Raw genomic sequence first — 20369 nt, 5'->3', positions numbered from 1 at the left:
CAGCAATAATATAATTATAGCTGGCGGTATTCTGCATTGCGCTGTATAATGTACTATTGCTGGGTTTTGTAGTCCTCTATAGCTAGTGGTACTCTGCATTGCACTGTATAATGCATTATTGCCGGGATTTGTTGTACTCTATAGCTGGTGGTATTCTGCATTGCGCTGTATAATGTATTATTCCTTGATTTGTAGTACTCTATACAGCGCAATGCAGAATACCACCAGCTATATGGAGTACAACAAATCCCAGCAATACATTATACATACAGCGTACAATGTATTGCTGGGATTTGTATTCCTCTATAGCTGATGGTACAGGTTCATGCTCTGTATAATATAGAGCACAATGTACCATCCGCTATAAAGGAATACAAACCCCAGCAATACATTATAGAGCACCATGTGTGGGAAAGTGCGGGCTTACCTGAGCAGTCTTCCAGCAACTTGTTTCTGAGATCGGGCCTGTCTATCGGCAGCTGTCATCCGCCCACACCTGCTCCTCACTTCTTCTCCCCGCGTCCCTGTGCCGATTGTGGATTTGGGCAGGCGGGGAGGAGGTGTGGTGTGGCGGGCCTGGCAGCGGCGAGCGTGAGGTGGGGAGGAAGTGCGGCGCGCAGTGTGTGGAGCCATGAACAGGGTCAACCAATCGGAAGCCGATTAATCGATGATTGAAAAAGGTGACCACTTTTTCAATCGATTATGTCGATTAGTTGTTGCAGCCCTATTGGCCGCACCTATTGGGTTCATAACTCCACTCCAGCAAAGCAGATAATGGATGGGCGAAATACCATTTTACCTGCCAAGGTATTTGTGATTTTGTTTAGCTGATCTTGTTCATCTACCTCCGCATTCTCTTCATGATTCATGCTCTAGCATCTTATACCATCATCCAGTGACGATCTCCCTACCAGAATTAGCAGCTCCACCCAACCAATACAGCCAGTTGATGCCATCACTCGCCCAACTGGATTCCCCTTAAAGCTTAGTGTTGCCAGGTCGTGAGATAATTTGCCCTTATATGCAAGTAGGTACAGCATATTTGCTGAATATGGAAGTCCTACCTCTTTGTCTCCTGCTTACCTCCTCCTCCTCCAAAAACTGCTTCATTTATTCCACATCAGAGGTCTACTTTCTTTGGTCTGCCACTGATGAGTTGCATTATCACAACGCAGCTCCATTCTGAGTGTACATTGTACGATTTGCCAGAATGCTTTCTCTGCCAGTAAAACTACCTGCTAGCAATGGCTTTCACTTCAGTTCTGCTTCAATGTAGACAAGACAAACGTGGGAGTCTCTGCTGTGAAAAGGGACCTTTTTGTGAAAGTTTTGTAGGAGGCATGATTCATTTTGGGTGCAGTTGTCCTTTTATAGGAGTTCTGCTTGATAATGAAATGCGTTGTGAAATGCATATTTTGCATGGTGAGAAAGCTGGTACACTGCAAAGGACATGGCGAGGTGACCTTTATTGCTAATTATGTATGTTAAGATTTATGAACTGAACCAAAACACTATGGGACGTTTGTGTAAAGGCTTTGTGCAGGCTATAGCTGTGTGAATGCCGTTCACATGGCTTTACAGCCACTAGATGAAGCTTGAGGAACATAGGCATTTCCTAAGCTCCTTGGCACTATCTTTATATATCAGCCCCTATGCATCTTACAACATTTTAAGGGTAAAACATTGTGTATTCATTGTGGGTACAAAAGGCCAGTGTGACAAGCTGGCTACTAGTAAAACTACTGTTTATAGCTGTCGCCACATCAGAGGTCCATAAACTAAATGTATATAGCAACCATAAACTGATATCACACCATCAGCCAGGTGCTCAGAAATTAAATTTGCGTGTTTGATTACAACACATAAACCCATCATAAAGCCATTTCCGCGCTCGTCTCGTAGCATTGATCAATCCTATTATGTGGGGGGCTGGCTCAGCTCTGGAGCGGACTCCACCAACTGACTGGTGGACCCAGGGTTTGCCATGGGCGGTCCATTTTGGGGATTGCGTGTGGTTAAAGCAGTCCTACGTTGGCTTCAAGTGGACCTACAGAGTATACAAATATTGCTAGACGGATTAAATGTTTGCTGAATGTCATGTAACCAGGTAGATATATTCACTGCCTGGCCAACAAAAGTCGCACACTCTTAACATTTCATGGGACTGCCTTTGGCTTTTATGTCACACATTTGCCGTGGCATTGTTTATGCAATGAGACATTTATTTCCGTCCAGAGTTGCATTTATTTCTTCCAAGATCTTGTAGTGATGATGGGAGAGTCGGAGCACTGTGTAAAGTCTTCTCCAGGACATCCCAAAGATTCTCAATGGGTTTCAGGTCTGGACTCTGTGGTGGCCAATCCATGTGTGACAATGTCTCATGCCCCCTGAACCACTCTTTCACAATCTGAGCCCGATAAATCCTGACGCTGTCATCTTGGAATATGCCCAATGTGCCATCAGGGAAGAAAAAATCAATTGATAGAAAAACCTGGTCATTCAGTATATTCAGGCAGGCAGCGGACCTCATTTTTTGGGAGACATAACGTTGCTGAACCTAGACCTGTTATCCAATGGAAAACGCTTACCTGTTCCTTGTCTAAATCCAGGTGGTGACTTTTTTTTGGGGCCAGGCAGTATATTTCTGAATGAACGTAACAAAAAGTTCATTACGACCATGAAGTATACTATGAAGGACTGGCATAATAGGCCTTGTATGATATCTATAGTAAATGGTTGCTACATAATTTATACACTTTTTTTAGCCTGCAGCCCTCCATCTTTCCATAAACCAAGTCCCGTCTGTCCTTCCAGGCACACATTAATATACATGGATTTGTCCAAGCAAATGGATAAAAGCCTTCCAACAGGCAGTCCATGCAATTGTGTCCAGTGCAAAGATCCTAAAATCAATTAACACAAAGTTTTTATATTCTCTCCATGGTTTGTGTTGGCCTCTTTCAGGTAAACCTACTTCCTTCCACAGTTCAGAAACCTACTGATAAGAGTTCTATTGCCACTTTAGGTTCAGGGCCAGTTCACTTATAAGTATGTTATGGGAAAATTGGTTTCTCTCTTGTGGAGTCGGATGTTGAGTGGTACAATTTATATAAAGCTGTAACATCCCACCCATAAAGATATTTGTTCTATTGAGGGATGTGTTGGTGACAGGTCCATTGTCATCCCTCTGAAACACCTTTGATAATGGGGCCCAGTAAACCTGCTGTAAATGTACAATGCTGTATGCTCTTTGTTCCTGAAATCTTTTGATGCGTAGAAGACGACGTCTGTGCTGATGTAGGATGTGTCAGTTCTGAGCCTGAGCTGTCCATCTATCTCTTCCCATCTCTATATACCTCCTGACAGTTCTGTGTCTCTACAGTCATCATTTGTTTCCATCTTAGACTTGGCCATGTGAACTGTACAGGGCACAATGAGGTGTCCTAACGTGTTTATATTTTAGGCTGCATCTTCTATCCAGGAACTGCATTCCGTTCTCTTGGTAATATGCACTTTACTTCGCCCTTTGTTCTGGCACGTGGCTAATTCTTTAAGTTGTTCAGCAGCTACTTGGGTTTAATCATTTATGATCTCCTGCCAGAAGATCTTGTGAGAGTCATGCTTAAAACTGAACTCCAGGCAGATATAAATAACAAAAATGAATGCAGCTCTGTATCCATCATTAAAGGGAAATGACCCCCATAAATTGGTCCTCTCTGCTGCACCCCCCCTTCTCCCTGATCAGCTACCTCATCCCTCCCCCCCCCCTCCCCTCACCATTAATCATACCTTTGGTTCCCCACTTTCCTCACTGCGGCCGTTGTATGGGACACAGCATAGCAGCCCGGTACTCTGTATATGGGATAATACGTGCAAATGGCCAGCAGTCATTAGTCAGTGCGGTCACCTGACCTTGCTAAGAAGTGCTTCTCATTGGTCAGCGTGGTCATATGAGAGCGCGGAGCAATGACAGCTCTCCATTTGTGAGCATTATTCCATATACAGATTAATGTGCTGCAATGCTGTGTATAGTATGTAGACTAGTTGCGAGTGGGAATAGCGGCCCCGCTCAAATGTATGGCTACTGGGGGAAGGGGGCAAAGAGGACCTATTTGTCGGGGTGATTTCCGTTTCCCAATTTAGCTGGTAAAATGGAATTACCCGTTAACAGTTTGTTTGTTTTTTTGTTTTTGATTTGGTTTTTTAATGCAAGCAGTGAAATTACTTGCCTTTTTGACCCGGTATCAGCCTCTTGAAACTCCCTTTACAGCAGCACTTGTGCTCTCCCAGAAAGAGGCAGAGCTGTGTTCATTTTAGAACTGGATGGTTTTACCTTCCAAAGGATTTGAATGTGTGTGCAACTACCAAATCCTGTATTGCAGCTGTGTATTTAGCTGTTTGACTTGAGTTCAGCTTTACATTTAAAGGATACAACTTCTACATGCATGGACCTTTTTAAAGTGATATTAAAATCAAAAGGGTTTTCAGCTATTTCGAGTGTTGATTTAATTCACTTATAATGCAAGTTGCTTCTTCATGTACGTTTCCTGCAGAATCAGCTGATCCCCTGAGCACTGGCCCTGATATCCTGTTTTAGGGTGGCTCCTTTCCCTTGCAGGGTGTGCTAGTAAGCTCTGTGTCTCCACAAACACAACAAAGAAACCACTTGCAACCCCCTCCTTCACCTCCCTGCTCCATGCTAGTAGATGGACAGTTGCTGTAGACTGCTCTGCTCCTTTTTGATTTTGGACGGGACAGGAAGTTAAAGTAACATTAAACCCTCAGATTTTTTTAACCTAAAACAATACTGTAATGTGTGCCTTACTGTAATCCATGGTTGTTTCCCTTCTCTTTGCTGCTCTTCCTTTTAAATCCTTATCTCTTCTCATGCTGGGCAGAACTTCTGTTTTGCAGCAGACTGCCTTGTCTCTGGAATGGCTACATGGTGTCTGTGTGTAGGTTTGCAACCTGAGCCAGCACTACAGGAAGAGGCACTCAGCTGCAAAGGGAAGTTCTCCCCCAGCATGAGAAGACATGAGGATTTAAAAGGAAGAGCAGCAAAGAGAAGGGAAACAACCATGGATTACAGTAAGGCGCACATTACAGTATTTTATGTTAAAAAAATCTGAGGGTTTAATGTCACTAAGAGTTGGAGCTGTCTGAAAACATGATGACTTAAGTGTTTGGGCAAAAATGTAAAGAAATACTTTACATTTTGTATATTTGTTTCAATGTATATTTGTTTCATCTGGATTCTTTAATGAGAAACGTTCGGGAGTTTAATACGGCTTTAATCTTGTGTTTTTGCACTGCTAATGGTTGTAGAAATTTGGGAAGTGGAATGGAGATCTGTTTTTACCTCAATAGAACACCCTGTTTGTTACTATTTGTTTGAGTCGCAAATTGTGTTTACATTTTTCAGGTGTATGCTGCGAGTTCTGGATTCATTTGGGACAGAACCAGAGTTCAATCATGCCCATTACGCTCAATCCAAAGGCCACAAAACACCTTGGGGCAAGTGGAACCTAAACCCTCAACAGTTCTATACGATGTTCCGTAAGTCTGCTTCTCCAGAGTTCTAAAATGTTTGCTGTTTTTATAGGGGATGTTCTTCATTTTATATTCTATTAACCCAATGCAGTGTGAATCTCGGGGAGTTTTTTCAAATATACTTTTATTTCGCACCAGAATAAAAAAAATTTTTTTTTTTATTGGGTGTAAATTAAATTCACCAGCAGGAGCTCTATATGCAGTTTGTATTTAAAAAAATAACAGTACCCCGAGTATTGGAATGCTTCCCCTTAAAAGAAACATCAGAAAAAGAAACAGCTGCCAAATGACAGGCAGAAAATGTTGGGCTTTATTGGAAACTCCAGCATCCTTCTCTATACTGGCTTTCGGGGAACCCTAGGCCGCGGAGGAGAAGAATCACTTCAGCTGTCTTCCCTTAACCCCGACCATAGAAGAGAGAACTAAAGAGAACGATCGCCGCAGAAGCAGCGGTAGTTGCGCACCCCCCAGTCGATTAATTTCCACTCGCCCCCACGCAATTTTCACTCGTCGATTGCGAGGGGGCGAGTGGAAATTTTGAGCCCTGGTTGATTGACCACCATTATATGGGGCCTTTCTCCACTGATCACTAGTGTAAGCAGACACAGCAACTATTTATTATTATTTTATTAATCATTGTTACAGAAAATAATTTGGATATGTAGATCAGGAGGGTGTGTAAGATGACTCGCCCGGGGTGTCAGATACTCTAGGAATTCCATATTCATTGTCCTTTCATTTAATACCTTCTATAATCATGATCATTTTGGATGAGTTCTCTAGGACCTGACCGTTTTTTCAAGGGTTCCTCTGAGGTGTAAAGGTTGGTAAAGGCTGCTCTATACCAATAAGATAACATTTCAGTTAAACTGTAAACCTAAGAAAATATACGATAGGAATTGAATAGAAACCATTTTCGGTTCAACTTAATGAGATGGATAACTGACAAGTAACAGAAGGGCTCAAATACTTTTGGGGCAAGATGCTGCTTTGCTCTACCTGCTATGCCGTATATAACCTAAAGCCTAGGAATTAAGTTATCTGATATTAGACTAGCTGGTCCTTCAGTAGAGATTATGTGAAGTAGTGATTAGGTTTTGCACTAAGGCCTGGTAAAACGCTCCAACATGTGAAAACCAATGATTGCCTATGGGCATGGTTCCCACCTGGGCGTTTTACAGCACGTAGGAACGTGCTGCAAAACGCCCTTCGCCCAAAGAAGTACAGAAGCTTCTTTGGGGCGTATTTGTCACGCGTATCCAGTGGGATACAGCCAGGTAGCACTCGGAAACGCGCGTTTGTCTACCGCGAATCACGGTAAAATGCGTGGCACGAAACGCGCCACAAACGCGCATATTCGATACGCATAAGTGTGAACCCAGCCTAAAGGGGTACCAGAGCAGCATTTTCACCAGAAAAGTAAATATTGCAATGCTGCTCTTAGGAACCGCCTGGAAGTGCAGGCATTACGTTGCATTCTTGTTCTCCAGTGAAAGTCATTTTCCGTTATTTCATTATCTCCTCAAAAAGCAATACATTTTCCATTACGATTTAATGATCTATAAAGATCATTAATGTTTAACTAATTTTCTTATCTTTAGCGCAGTCATGTCCTTGGATAACACCGGTCCAGTGTTCCATGTCTCTTTCCTTATTGCCAGATGGTTCTCTTTCATGTTCAGCTGAGCGATAGATGTGACTGACATGGACAGGCAGATAGAGAAACTTATTACTGTTCCTGGCTGTTCCCTGTAAAGCGAGCGCTGTCCAGCAATTCAATTTCTGTAAACTTGTTACCAAACAATTTCTCCTTGAAATTTGTATTCTCTATCGCGCTCTCTCTATCCTAGCAATTCTGCCTGGGGCTGTGACAGCCTAAAATTAAATTCCAGCTGACAATTGGAAGCATTTTCTTCTGATGAAAACTGATGATGATATAGGATGGTGTACGGTTTTGTTTTATGCCCTTTTCACCTTGTCTGGGATTCAGCTTCAAAATAAAACAAACTTTTGTATCGTTTTTCCTGCTCTGCTGACAAAGGGGGAAAAAAATAGGTGAATGGATATGTTATGCTAATATTCATTGATGCAAGCAGGTCCTCTGTTGAGATTGTCTGCTCACCTGAGTGCACAGAAATGTAGTCCTTCAGCAAGTTACATGCATGTTTTAAAGCCAAACTCCAGTCATGTTTTCTTTAGTTTTGGATAGACTGGAGAGGGGTTAAAAACCTCTGATATTCTTGTCTATAATGCTATGAAGGCAATAATTTTTTCTTTCCTTTCCCAGTAACAGTAGGACAATGTCTGTGGTTGTGCTCAATGGCACGAGTCACAGACAGAAGGAAAACCCTTCCACATTAGAAAGATTTCCCATCTACTGTCCCTTCGACAGTGACTCCAGGTCAGCAAGTGAGGGGAAATTCTCAGCAGGGACAAGGCAATGAAGATCAGACGAGTTTCTCAAGCGTTTCCACTCTTACCACCCCATTAGAATGAAACAGGCAGAGATGCCATTCTTTCCTCTCTTGCAGAGCCCCGGGAGATGCTGCTGTGTAACGCTTCCAGGCGTATCTGATAGTGTGTCCCCTACTGCGCCCTGTTGCTCTTCCCGCCTGCTATGTGACTATTTTCTTCTGTATTGACATAGCGGTTGATGGGAGGAACAACAGATCTCGGCAGTAGACATTGTACCCAACACAACTAGAGGTGTCTGATGGCAAGGGCACACGTAGCTCTGCACTAGAGAAAAGCATGGACTGCTCCAGCCTGCTAGACAGGTAAACATTCATCCATTTTATTTTACACGGGGCTGCTGCTTGACATTTTTAATACTAGCAAAACAATTTAAAACAATTGCTTTAAATTTGGATATTGGTGATACCTAGGTATATGGATTAAAGGTATGCGTGCTTGCAGGAAGCGTGTGCAAACTGATTGAGACACTTCAGTTTCCTAGTAAGAGGAAGGGGACGAGTCTTCAAAGACATTAATCAGTCTGTGTAATGCAACTTCCTGCCATTCAGCTCAGTTTCTCAACAGTCCTGGTTTTTGAACCTGTAATAGTGCATTAAACAATTGTAACAATGGCTTGCCCTTTCTAGCTGAATCAGTATTTACAGCATGTTGTCTTCCCACCCATACAGCTCACACACCAGATAACAGCTTCCTGGGGTTCGTGGTGGAGCAACATCTCAATGCCAGCGACATCAGACACATGAGCGACATCAAACGGCAGAACCAGTCTCTTGTTTATGGCAAAGTGGATAATTTCTGGAAGGTAAGTTCCTTTTTGACATTGAGCACCACCATGTTGTGCCGCAGAAGCATCCAGTTTTGTTTTCTCAAATTGCGTAAATGTAGAGAAGAGCATGAGCTGCCATCTTGTGCTGAAGATGTGATTTATCTCTTTTAACTTGAAACACCACTTGTACAATCCTGGACACACATTTGTAGATCAGCAAATCAGGTGATTTCTTCTATCGATATATAGATAGATGCTTATATTTACATACTAGTGTCTTTGTAATAAGACTGCAGATGGCAAACATTACTATATTTTCAATACAGGAGGGTTAGGAGGACCCTGCTCCTTGAGAACTTACCATCTTGTAGGTCATTGAAAGATTATGCCTATAGATTTAAATTTGAACTCCTGGCTGGAGCCATTTGCTCGTTTTGTCGAAGAAATAATATGGTGAATTCCCTTTTTCCTCGTTACCCCTGTGCTCCGCTCTCCAAGCTATTGAGTTGTGGGCAGACCCTCGGACACCCTGCATACAATATTGGACTGCTGGTCCTACATTTTATGTGATGGCGTTGGAGAGCTGCAACTGGTCAGGCAGCGAGGAGAAGGACCTTCAGGCGACAAGTCATGCAGCAGAGGAAAACTACCGGAGTAAAAAATATTTCACCTTATTCCAATCGCCCTCTAACAGACAACTAAATAATACTTAGTGCGGAGGGGTCTCCACTGCAAGAGTAACTTTTATTGTCCATACTTTAAGTCCTTATTTTGAATCCCTCAGTCTCTCTCCATCGCTTCCTTTTGCGCGCGAGCAGAAAAAAATTGTCGTCTGGAGACGGCAACCCGCAGATGCAGCAGTGCCGTCCGTCCGTTTTTTTACTGCGGGCGGCAAGAGGTTAAAGGTTCACTTACCTCTAATGTTGATGGCTTGCAGATTCACCATAGGCTACCCTGTTGCTGAATCTATTCTTTAAATTGGACCTAAAGTCGAAAAGTTGGCTTCAGTTCTGTCACCTATCATCCAAGGAATGCTTGTGCTAAAGATTTTGTATTTGACATGTATATAGAAGCATTAGAGTGCAACAGATACAAATATCCTAGTAACGCCGTGGGGTATCCTAGTACTGAGTATTTGAATTCTACTGCAATGTCATTATACAACATGCAACCGATACACAGTCCACTTACACTGCCCGGGCCCCATCACAAATAAATATTTAAGGTTTATACCCACCACACCCCAGTCTTCCATCCATGGCGCTTAGGCCTGGATGATGTCACACTCCTTTTGGCTAGATCCTGGGGAGTACAGAGTAACCAGAATCGTGTGAAAAGGCACTGGAGCGTCTTCTCACATTCCTCAGGAATCTTCCCGGTGGCGTAACGCTCCACCGTTCAGAGGAGAGGGGTATAATTTTATTTTTACACGTACATTTTACACCTACAGTATTTGATTTGTAAAGGGGTGTTTGAGCAGACCTTGTTAGATTCTTGATGTCTGACTCACAAATGCACAGTTGCACGGTAAGGGCTCTTTCTGCTTGACCTGTTGCTGAAACATCCACCTTATACTAGCAGCGTACAATTGCGCCATCTCCATTATTGCAGGATCGGTTTTGTAATAACAGCTGTTTGCTTGGCCCCTGTAAATTTGTTTGTCATGGTCAAGGTCATCTTAGCCTGCGTCTCGGATGAACAGTCATTGTTTTGTGTACTTGTATTTATGTATTTTGCTGCCGCATAGCTGTATAAATCAAACCGCTTTGCCATGAACTCATGCTTGGCAGATATTTTTTTTTTGTCACATTAAAGAACAACTTCAGATAATGCTGCTTGGCTTACCTTTTAAAGGGAAGCTATAATGGTTTGGATCAGTGGAACTTTATTTTCCAGTCAGATGGCTAAATACACAGATATTGTGCATACAGAGAGCTGCTCTACCTGCCAGAGGATTTATATTTGATTTATTACAGGTATTTATAGAGTGCCGACAATTTACACAGCGCTTTACATAGTTGCACATTCGTATCAGTCCCTACCCTCAAGGAGCTTCCAGTCTAAGATCCCTATCTCGCATGCATACATACAGGGCCAATTTAGACAGGAGCCAGTTAACCTTCCAGCATGTCTTTGGAGTGTGGGAGGAAACCGGAGTACCCGGAAGAAACTCACGCAAGCACAGGGAGAACATACAAACCCCTTGCAGATATTTATGTTCATTGAGTGCCCAGTCACACCAAGAGTGTGTTCGGCCTCTGGAACGCAAACCTGGCCGGCTCAGTTTTTTTTGGGACGGGAGGGGGCGTGGTGGTGCATTTAACTCAATGGAACTGCATTTTTGTTATGTTTTTGGTGCCCTTAGGTTGGCATCCGTTGAAAAATGTATTGCAATGCAGCGGATCCAGTGTGAATGGACCCTTAAGGCATTGATGAATACAGAGCTGCATTCATTTTTCTTTCATAAGCATGGCTGGGAGGTAAATAAATTCTTTCAATCACGTGATAAGGGAGCTCTGTTGGATTAAAGTGAACATTAAATTTGCAGTCCTTCATATTCACCTGACTAAATAAAAAAACCCCTTTTTAAAACTATGCTTTTTTTTGCCTTTCCCATAATAAAGAAAATGTATGCAAAACAGCCATGCATTCTCTAAAACTGTTTCTGGATGACAGTTCCTAAACCTGCTGCCCCTTGCTGAGAGAATGTTAATCATCTGCATTCCAATTCACAGATCAGAGCGCAGATTTGTGGGTTCATCCTGCTAATTGGACACAGAAATGGCATGGGCACAGTGATGTCACCCATCTGCTGTCTGTTTCTGTCAGTTTGGTCCTCTCAGGTCCTCTCTCTTAATCTCAGTGCTGCTGTGCAGTGGGTAATAGAGGCCACTGTGACGACAAATTCAGGTACATTAAATTGGACCTTCCATGGCACATATTTGCACCCTGGCACAAGCTATTACAGTACTCGCCCCATCCCACCCCTTTCCCACGTGCTGGTGCTTCAATGCTGAAATCCTGTTGTGCATCCTTGTGGGATTTTGATCTTCCAATTATGTCACCTGTGCCTCTTGGATGCATCGGTGGCTGGAGCTGAGGTAGGTTATATTGTCAGGGAAGGGATCGGGGGGAGAACGGCATTTCCAAGATATACACCGATCAGCGGCAAAACGAACCCTCCTATAGTCCAAAGTGTTTAAGATCCGGTAAGGCTGCCCCGTTTCAGATGAGGGATCCCAGCACAAAATACCGGGTGCCGTTTTGCTGACCCCCCCCCCCCTTCCTTAGAGCTGGACTGTGGGGAAAAGCAAGGCTCTTGGATTGTCTTTTAATTGCTCCAACTCATTTCCACTACAGAAAAGTCACTAAGGATTATCAGTCAATTTACTTTTTTAACCCTTGCTTCCTTTAGTATATATTTTTGTATACCTATTTTTATCAATAAAAGGTTTATTTGCACCAGGAAAGGCACCTAGTGTTTTGTGTTTCCTGGGATGGGGGTTGTTTGTAGGGGGGAGACCTACTGTTTGCTATGAAAGTTTTGCTGTCAACGGATAGCATTCAAAAACATATATTTTTTAATTATCTTGCTAAAAATTAGATTTGGTTTTTTTAATTTCATGTAAAAATAAGAATGTTCCAGCACAGTACAGACTGTCCCTTACGTTGGATGCCTGAGCCAGGATACATTCAGAACATGAATAATTGGTCATATTACTCTTAATTTAATCCAGCTCCCAAAATCAAACGTGGGAATGGAAGCAAGTCACACCTGAAGTGTTTTGGTGTTTTTCTTAACGTGGAGGAAAAATTAAATTCTAGCTGTTCGCTCCCCTCCAGAGAGCAGCAAATAAGTGGGTCCAGGAGTCACTAGGCTGTTACAAAATGTACAGAAGAATTCTGTGAGTTGTTTTTATCACTTGCTGTACTGCCAAACTCTGATTGGGGAGGGGGGGGGGGCCGTCTCTTTATAAAAGGGAAGAAAAAAAGAGTACGGTAAGTAAATTCATCCAAATTTCTTCTAAAATGCACCTATTACCTGCAGACCGACAGGAAAATGGTGCTTTAAAGGCCAAATTCATGTTTTAAATTGCTAAATATGGGTGTAACCTGATACGTGGTATAAAGTACCATCCCCAAAACCCAATCCCCCCCACCTGAATTTACTCACCTCATCTATGCCTGGGATAAAAAAAAAGACCCTTCTGCCACCATAGCCTGCCGCCATAGCCAACTATGTAGAGCGAACTGGGTAGCATCCTGCTTCTCCCCGTCCTGTAGTTCAAGCTGCACTTCCTCTCTCAGGTATGTACCTCATAGGCTGGTTTACACAGGCCTTTGCATTGCACCCCCGACACGCCAATCGAGAGTACAATGCTCTGCAGAATCCATTGCAAAAATGTGTGCAGTACAATTGAGTGCACATTGCACTAAAATCAATCTAATGATCGTTTACTACTTTTTTATGCCAGAGGTGGAATTTCTCTTTAAGATTCGGTCTGGGGGTGAGCTTCCAGGGACCTCTAATGTGAATGCTAACATTTTTTGCATTAAAGGAGAACTATGGGGTTAAATATTTTCCCCATAGTTCTCAGGGTAACGGGAGGACACAAACTAGCGTCCTCCCGTCACCCTAGGCTCAGTATACCGCAAGCTACTACTCGTGGTATACTGAGACGCCGCATCTGAAGCGGATCCCGACAATTGTGCCGGGATCCGCCCAGCTGCGTGACAGGCAGAGCCAGCTGTACCCGCCCCCTCCCTCGTCCGTTCCGCCAGTCAGCGTTGGAGGATCGGAGCTGGGAGGGAGGAATCCAGCCCCTCCCCCTGTCACGGCAGAGAGTGGTGACAGGATCGAGAGGTGAGCGAACGCCGGTATGTGTTCGCTCACCTCCCGATCTACTGAGCCGACCTGTGACAGTCGCATTGTCACAGGTGGGCTAGAACTATGAGGTGAGTGATTTCTCCTTTAAGGTCGATGTAAACCCGAACAATGCATAATTTGCCCCCCCTTGTGGCCTATATAATATACCCTTGAAAGGGTTTTGTTTAGGAATGCACCGATATATCGGCCGCTGAAACATATTGGCCGAAAATGGCACTTTTGGCTAAATGCATAAAAGTGCCATTTTCCTGCCGATACATTGGCGCATCCCAGGTTTCTTTCCTCCCCACTGGGCGCTGCTCTGTGTCCCAGCGGGGAGGAGAGAAAGTGTCTCTCCTCCCAAAGCGCTCAGCTGCCTATCACGGTCCGGCAGAGCTGTGTGGGGGCGAAGACAACGCTGTCACAGGAGGCTGGGCTCTTCTCCCTCCTCCGCTCGCTCAGCCTTCTGTGACAGCTGTCGGAGAGGAGAGCGGGTACAAGCAGCGAGTGATCAGTGATAGCTGAGTGTAGATAATTGAGGACATGGTATGGTTATTTCCTCATGAATGATTGGGAAGTGATCTACATCACCTCCTGTCCATTCATGATTGTGGTTATAGTAAACACACTCTGTTATCAATGAACAGGAATCCTCTATACTGAGCGTTCCTGTTCTTTGATAACGGGGGATACAGAAAAAGAGATTGAGGACTTTGTGTTCTCAATCTCTTCTATTTTAAAAGGGAAATATCAGGGGCCTGTTTTAGACCCCTAATATTTCCCCAAAGCCCCTAAAAGAAAAGTAAAAAAAACTTTAATAAATACATTTATTTCAAGTTTATAAAAAATAAATAAAATCTAAAAAAAAAAAAAAAACATTTTCGGTTTCAGCCTGACGATATTTTTTATTTCGGTTTTTACATTTCTATTTCGGTGCACCTCTAGTTTTGTTATAGGTGTTCAGTAAGTTAAAAAAAAGAAAAAACCTGTTGATACTGCCAAAAATCTGGTGTGCTGATAACTGCTGCACAGGAAGTTATCAGTTACATTGTACCCAGCGATCTGTGGACTGCAGAATACACCTGACATGTTACACGTGCCTTGTGATATGCCTTTAACATTATTTGTTTCTCCTGTCTCTGGTATTCGTCTCCACCCCTCCCCATAGTTCGGTTTTCCTCTGTGTAGATGGCTCCACCTCTTCATTATGTTCCAGTCCGCATGTCCTTTGCTGAGTGGATCACATAATTTTTTTAACTATCCTATGTTCGCTGTTTTAAATATCTGCACAGTTTTTGGATTAAACTACTCAACGATCTTCAAGGTGTCCTATAGATTGATGCCAACTGAGATTGTGAGTTATTGCCATCTCGCAACTGTAAGTTACAGAAATCACACTTTCAATGCGTAGATGGTAGAGGCAGAACAAACCCACTTTATGAAGATGAATAGAGGGGAAAGTGTTCTGTAGTCCTAACACTTTTGAGTGAAAATGCTGCTACTCCATAGATACTGGTGATGCACCAATATATCGGCCGCCGAAACATTTCGGACAGAAAATGGCACTTTTGGCTAAACGGCAAAATTGCAATTTTCCTGCCAATACAACGGCGAATCCCTGCTTTCTTTCCTCACCGCTTGGCGCTGCTCTGTGTCCCAGCGGGGAGGAGAGAAACTGTGACAGCCGACCGAACGCTGCGGGAGGAGAGCGCTGTGAGCGGCCGGTGTCTCTCCTCCCACAGCGCTCATCTTCCCATCACAGTCCGGCAGAGCGGTGTGGGGGTGAAGACAGGCCGCGCTGTCAACAGGAGGTTGAGCTCTCCTCCCGCACCGCTCGCTCAGCCTCCTGTGACAGCGTGTCAGAGGAGAGCGGGTGCAAGCAGCAGTCAGTGATCGCTGAGTGTTTGTAGATAATTGAGGACATGGTATGTTTACTATATCCTCAATTATGAATGAATGGGAAATGATCTACATCCCCTCCTGTTCATGATTGTAGTTATAGTAAACACACTCTGTCCTCATGTTATGACTGAACAGACTCAGTATATAGGATTCCTGTTCATTGATAACAGGGGATACAGAAAAAGATTGAGGACTCTGTGTTCTCAATCTCTTTTTTTCTATTTTAGTAAGAGTGAGTGTTGTCACCCTATGACAAGAAGTGTGTTACTGACAGGATCACCAGGTGGAAATGAGGGGGGGAGGGGGGGGAGTCTTAAAGAAAATGCAGCCACCACATTCTTATGCTTGGAGCTACATTTCAAATGTTTAGTTTGTGAATCGATCAATGAGGACTGTCAGAGAATGCCTACGTGTCCAGTCGTCCTCTAGTGTCTGTGACCAGCTTTAGCTCCTTGGTTTATCTTCTTATCTCGATCTTAATAAAATACGTCTGATCTGTTACTAGATAAGTCTTCATCCTAGTCTAGATTTACATACATCGGATCAGTAGCTTTCGCAACTTAGAGCTCACTGCCAATATCTTTTGCTTTGAAAAGTCAGCAGCAAACTGTGTGCATTAAGAGTAGCGGTGCTAAGGCATTCATTTAGTGGTTGGCTAAAGGAGGGTTACATGCTGGTGGGGGGTTCTTTTATATAGAGGATGTTTTGGAACTTAGTGGTACTTGCAGGAGATTCTGAGTTTGCACTTATTCTCAGTACTAAAAACTAGCAGCATCTTATTCTTGGTGCTCATCAGTTCCTGCCCTGAAGGATCTTACAATAATCTAATTTACCTATCACACATACCAGTGCCCATTTTAGACAGGAGCCAACTAACCTTTCAGCATGTCTGGGAGGAAACCCACACCAGCACAAGGAGGACATGCAAACTTTGCAGATAGTTTCCTGTTTGGAACCAGAACTGGGGACCCCCAGTGCTGCAAGGCGGAAGTGCTAACTACCATTATGTGATTTTACTTCTCCCTATCCTTATCTATTTCATGTGCGATGGTTCCATGCTAATCTGCAGCCTTGAAGATGAACTTTAATTAATTGGTGTAAAAAAAAAAAAAAAACGTTTTTATTTAAATTTTTGATTTTCACTCTCCTTGGATTTTTTGCATTACAACACTGTCCAGCCACTGTCATCCAAGCGCTAGCGGCTTCATGGAATCCTGTTAGGGCAGGTTCACCAGGGGACCTGTGCCACCTAAGTGGAATAACATACTCTTAAAGAGTTTTTTAGCAACTAAAAAGCTGTCTGCTCTCAGCAACAGCAACAATGCCGTCCAAGATAGGCCAGCGTCTAGACTGAAACATTAAAGAATGGCTACAAGTCTCTCGGCACAAATCCAACTTGAACTTATAACAATTTACTTACAATATAATTGTCATCGTATATAATTGCCATATTGGTTTTGGACTAGCTTCACCCTTGTTTACTCCAAGCATTTAAAATCCTGCCGAAGTTATGCCTGTTAAACCTGTTACACGCTGGAAATGTGACAGAGGCGAACGTACTTTAATATAAAAACATCATGGCAGCATTCAAATGTTTAACCAGCCCGTGGGCGTTCACAAAGGCTCTGTTTAAATATTACTCTTACCAAAAGCTCTGGCAGAGGCAAGCCGTAAATCGCACAAGTGGTTTCCAGTGGCTTAAGCAGTTTACAACCTCTATCCAAAAATCATTCCACATGTCATAAATCCTCCGTATTATTGGAGGCAGCTGCTGCACAGCCACTGAGAAAACAGCCGATGCCGCATCTCGGCCCTGCAAGGCTGCAGTGACATCCAAGGTGCTGGCATTTAAAGTGCATGTCCAGTTGTGGGTAGAGTGGGAAAGGGTTGGAACACATTAGATTTTTACTGCAATCCAGGGCTCCTTTGCAAGAGTGACACAGAAGTGAGAGTTAATCTAGATTGTTCCCCCTGTCTGGTGAGACCATTGGCAAGAAAAGAGACAGTGTATGGAGAGCTTCACCCTTGCTTATTTATTGATTTTGTTTAACCCGCAGGCTGAACGATAAAAATGGAGCAGATTCCTCCAATGCTATGAGCGTGTTAATTGGGGAGCCCACGCTGTCTCTTTTGTATTTGGACAGCAGCCGCCGGCCAATGTCTCAATACCCTAACGGAGCCGCCTCTGTTTGTACAAAGGCTCCTTCGATAGGCTGATCGAGGGATGCTGGCCAAAAGGGTACAGCACCCACTGTGCAAACTTCAACCGGATCCGCAAGAACCGCCTGAAGTTCGCAGTCTATGGCCACCCTAAATCTCCCCAACAGAGTTATGGATTGCAGGAGAAACCTGGCGGGAGTTTTAACCCTTCCCTGCTCAATTAAAAAAAAAAAAGTATTGGCTTAAGGTAAAGGTACACTTTAATAAGGCAATAGCTCTGTCTGGTCCATGTGGATGCTTCAGTGGCAATGACATGCTGACCAGGAGAAAAGATCAGAACCTAAAAGCCTTGTGTGCACTACAAGGGCTTCATTTATCTGTGTGAAATATAAATCGACTGAGTTTGCTTTTAAAGTACTGCCAGATTTCCACCGGAGAATCTGACTGCTCAGTACAGGTGACAGACCGGTCTTGCACATAAGTTCACACTACTGTAGTTGCATTGATCAATGCAGGCTCAATACAAGGAAACAAGTTTGTGTGTGTGTAAATTTATACATACCGATCAGACATAACATTATGACCACTGTGAGGTGACGTGAGTAATATTGATTATCTCGTTGTGTATATATATTTACAATATATTTTCCCCCCATTTAAATCCTCCTCAACCTTGATTGGAGGTCACCTTAAGAGTAATTGTCTGCAGTTTAACCAAACCCATATGGTATATCCTATCTATCTATCCATCCGTCCACCCAGACCTCCGCAGAAAAGAATGAATGCAGAGATTAGTCAGCCTGGTGGCTTAGTGGCTGGACCATATGGAGGGAAGCTTAAAGTATATCTAAACCCAATAACAAATAATGTAATGCAGCTTGCAGTATATTACATGTATGTTCTCAGGTTTAGATACACTAAGGGGAATGGAGTAGTGAGTAGGCCAGGGAAAACTGATCCTGAATCACAGTAGACTTTGTCACTGGTGTGTATACTTATGCAGTCAGGTATTGTTGAACTGCAATTTACTTTGCTTAGATCTGTTTTCACCTTGGCATGAAACAGTATATTCTTCAGTACCTTTCATTTAAGACTATTAGAATATACAAATGCATATTTTACAAGGACAAGGTGCTTTGTCCGCTTTTTTTTCTTATTTTTATAAGAATAAAACCAATTGAAGCAACATTCAATGAATGCCGCCTCCTCTGCTTTTTACCCACAATCGCTTGTTACATTACTAGTCACGATGCTCTCGTGCTGTTCTGGTGGCCCTCAACTGCCATCTGGGGTGGAATTGTGCAGTCACCTCATTTACATGTACTTATCTAGTGCTGTCTTTTTTTTTCACAGGACAAGAACACGTATTTGGACATCATCCACACCTACATGGAGGTACACGGCACTGTCCACGAGAAGGGCATGGTCCACATGCCCCATTATGTGAAGAATCATGGGATCTTGAGTGGACGGGATCTGCAGTTTCTGCTCCGGGAAACTAAAGTGAGTTGTCAGTTTCCTCGCTGTGAGATGGACCTTGATCGCACAGGAAAGGTTTTATTACTGTAGCTGCAATGGACATATTTTTCGCTCCATAAGACGCACTTTTTTCCCCCCCGAAAGGAGGGGCAAAATGTGCCTGCGTCTTATGGAGCGAATCCCGACGCCCGAGACATGCAGTTTCGGGCGCCGGGCGAGTAGTTTTTTTGTACATTTAGCCCTGCTAAAGCAGAGCTAAATGTACAGTTGGAGCCACTGCCTGTTTAATACAAGTGATATGATTAGACCACTTGTATTAAAACTGAGCAGCGGCGGTGATCAAGATCACCATAGAGCAGACTGAAGGTGCCCATACACTGCACGATTCTCGTATGTGAATCGTGGGAAATCCCGCGATCGTACGAGAATCGAGCAGTGTGAATGAAGACGTGCGACCGTTTCTACTTTACGGTCGCACGTCTTTTGTCTAAGGAGCATGCTTGAAAACCAGTTTGACCGGTGCTCGGGAGACAAATGCCGAACGGGCCGGTGTGCGCACGCGCACACTACCCGTTCAGCATTGCAGTCATTGGATCGCAAGTACGATCTGCCTGTCCAAGATGGGCAGATCGTACGTTTTTTTAAATTACTTTACAACCCTCGCAAGACTGAGGTCTTGCGAGGGTTGTAAAGTGTATGGCCACCTTAAGAACGGCCGTTCTTCGTCTGCTCTGTGTGATAACTGAGACAGTCACTAACTGCAGCTTCTGTCACAGAAGCTGTGACAGAAGCTACGGTCTGTTAAGTGCTCCATAAGGCGCACCGGACCTCCCTGCGTCTTATGGAACACAAAATATGGTAATTATGAAAGCTGAATGTGTTCCGTTTGCACGGACTAGAAAGTGATCTACCAGACTGGTAAAACTGCCCCTGACAGTAAAAATTATGAGAAGAGCTGCCTGCACTTATCTTTTAAGGCAATTGCAGGTACAGTATGTCTTGCAGCATGCTTTTAATGGGGAACACAATTCAGATGGCAAAATAAAGTGGAATTACTTAATGCTTTACTTGCCAAAGGATAGGATTTCCAGAGTTTCTGCATCAATGTAGCATTCTGTTTTTAAAGCTGGAGTCCAGGCACACAAGCCTGGACTCTGGCGGGGGGGGCGG

At 43.6% G+C, this 20369-nt stretch overlaps 1 protein-coding gene across 1 annotated transcript in view; it reads left to right on the top strand.

Annotated features, from left to right (window-relative positions):
• Positions 1–20369, top strand: part of MGAT5 (mannosyl (alpha-1,6-)-glycoprotein beta-1,6-N-acetyl-glucosaminyltransferase) — a 118804-nt gene that overhangs the window by 84663 nt on the left and 13772 nt on the right. Inside the window, exons 10-12 of the mRNA XM_018563039.1 lie at positions 5423–5556; positions 8694–8827; positions 19074–19223. Of these exons, the coding sequence (XP_018418541.1) occupies positions 5423–5556; positions 8694–8827; positions 19074–19223 (418 nt within the window). The remainder of the gene's footprint in view (positions 1–5422; positions 5557–8693; positions 8828–19073; positions 19224–20369) is intronic.

The sequence above is a fragment of the Nanorana parkeri genome, unplaced genomic scaffold, assembly GCF_000935625.1.
Source record: "Nanorana parkeri isolate BGI_ZX_2015 unplaced genomic scaffold, ASM93562v1 scaffold626, whole genome shotgun sequence".
In the NCBI taxonomy this organism is placed as follows: Eukaryota; Metazoa; Chordata; class Amphibia; order Anura; family Dicroglossidae; genus Nanorana; species Nanorana parkeri.
This window is presented reverse-complemented; position numbering and strand designations above follow the sequence as displayed.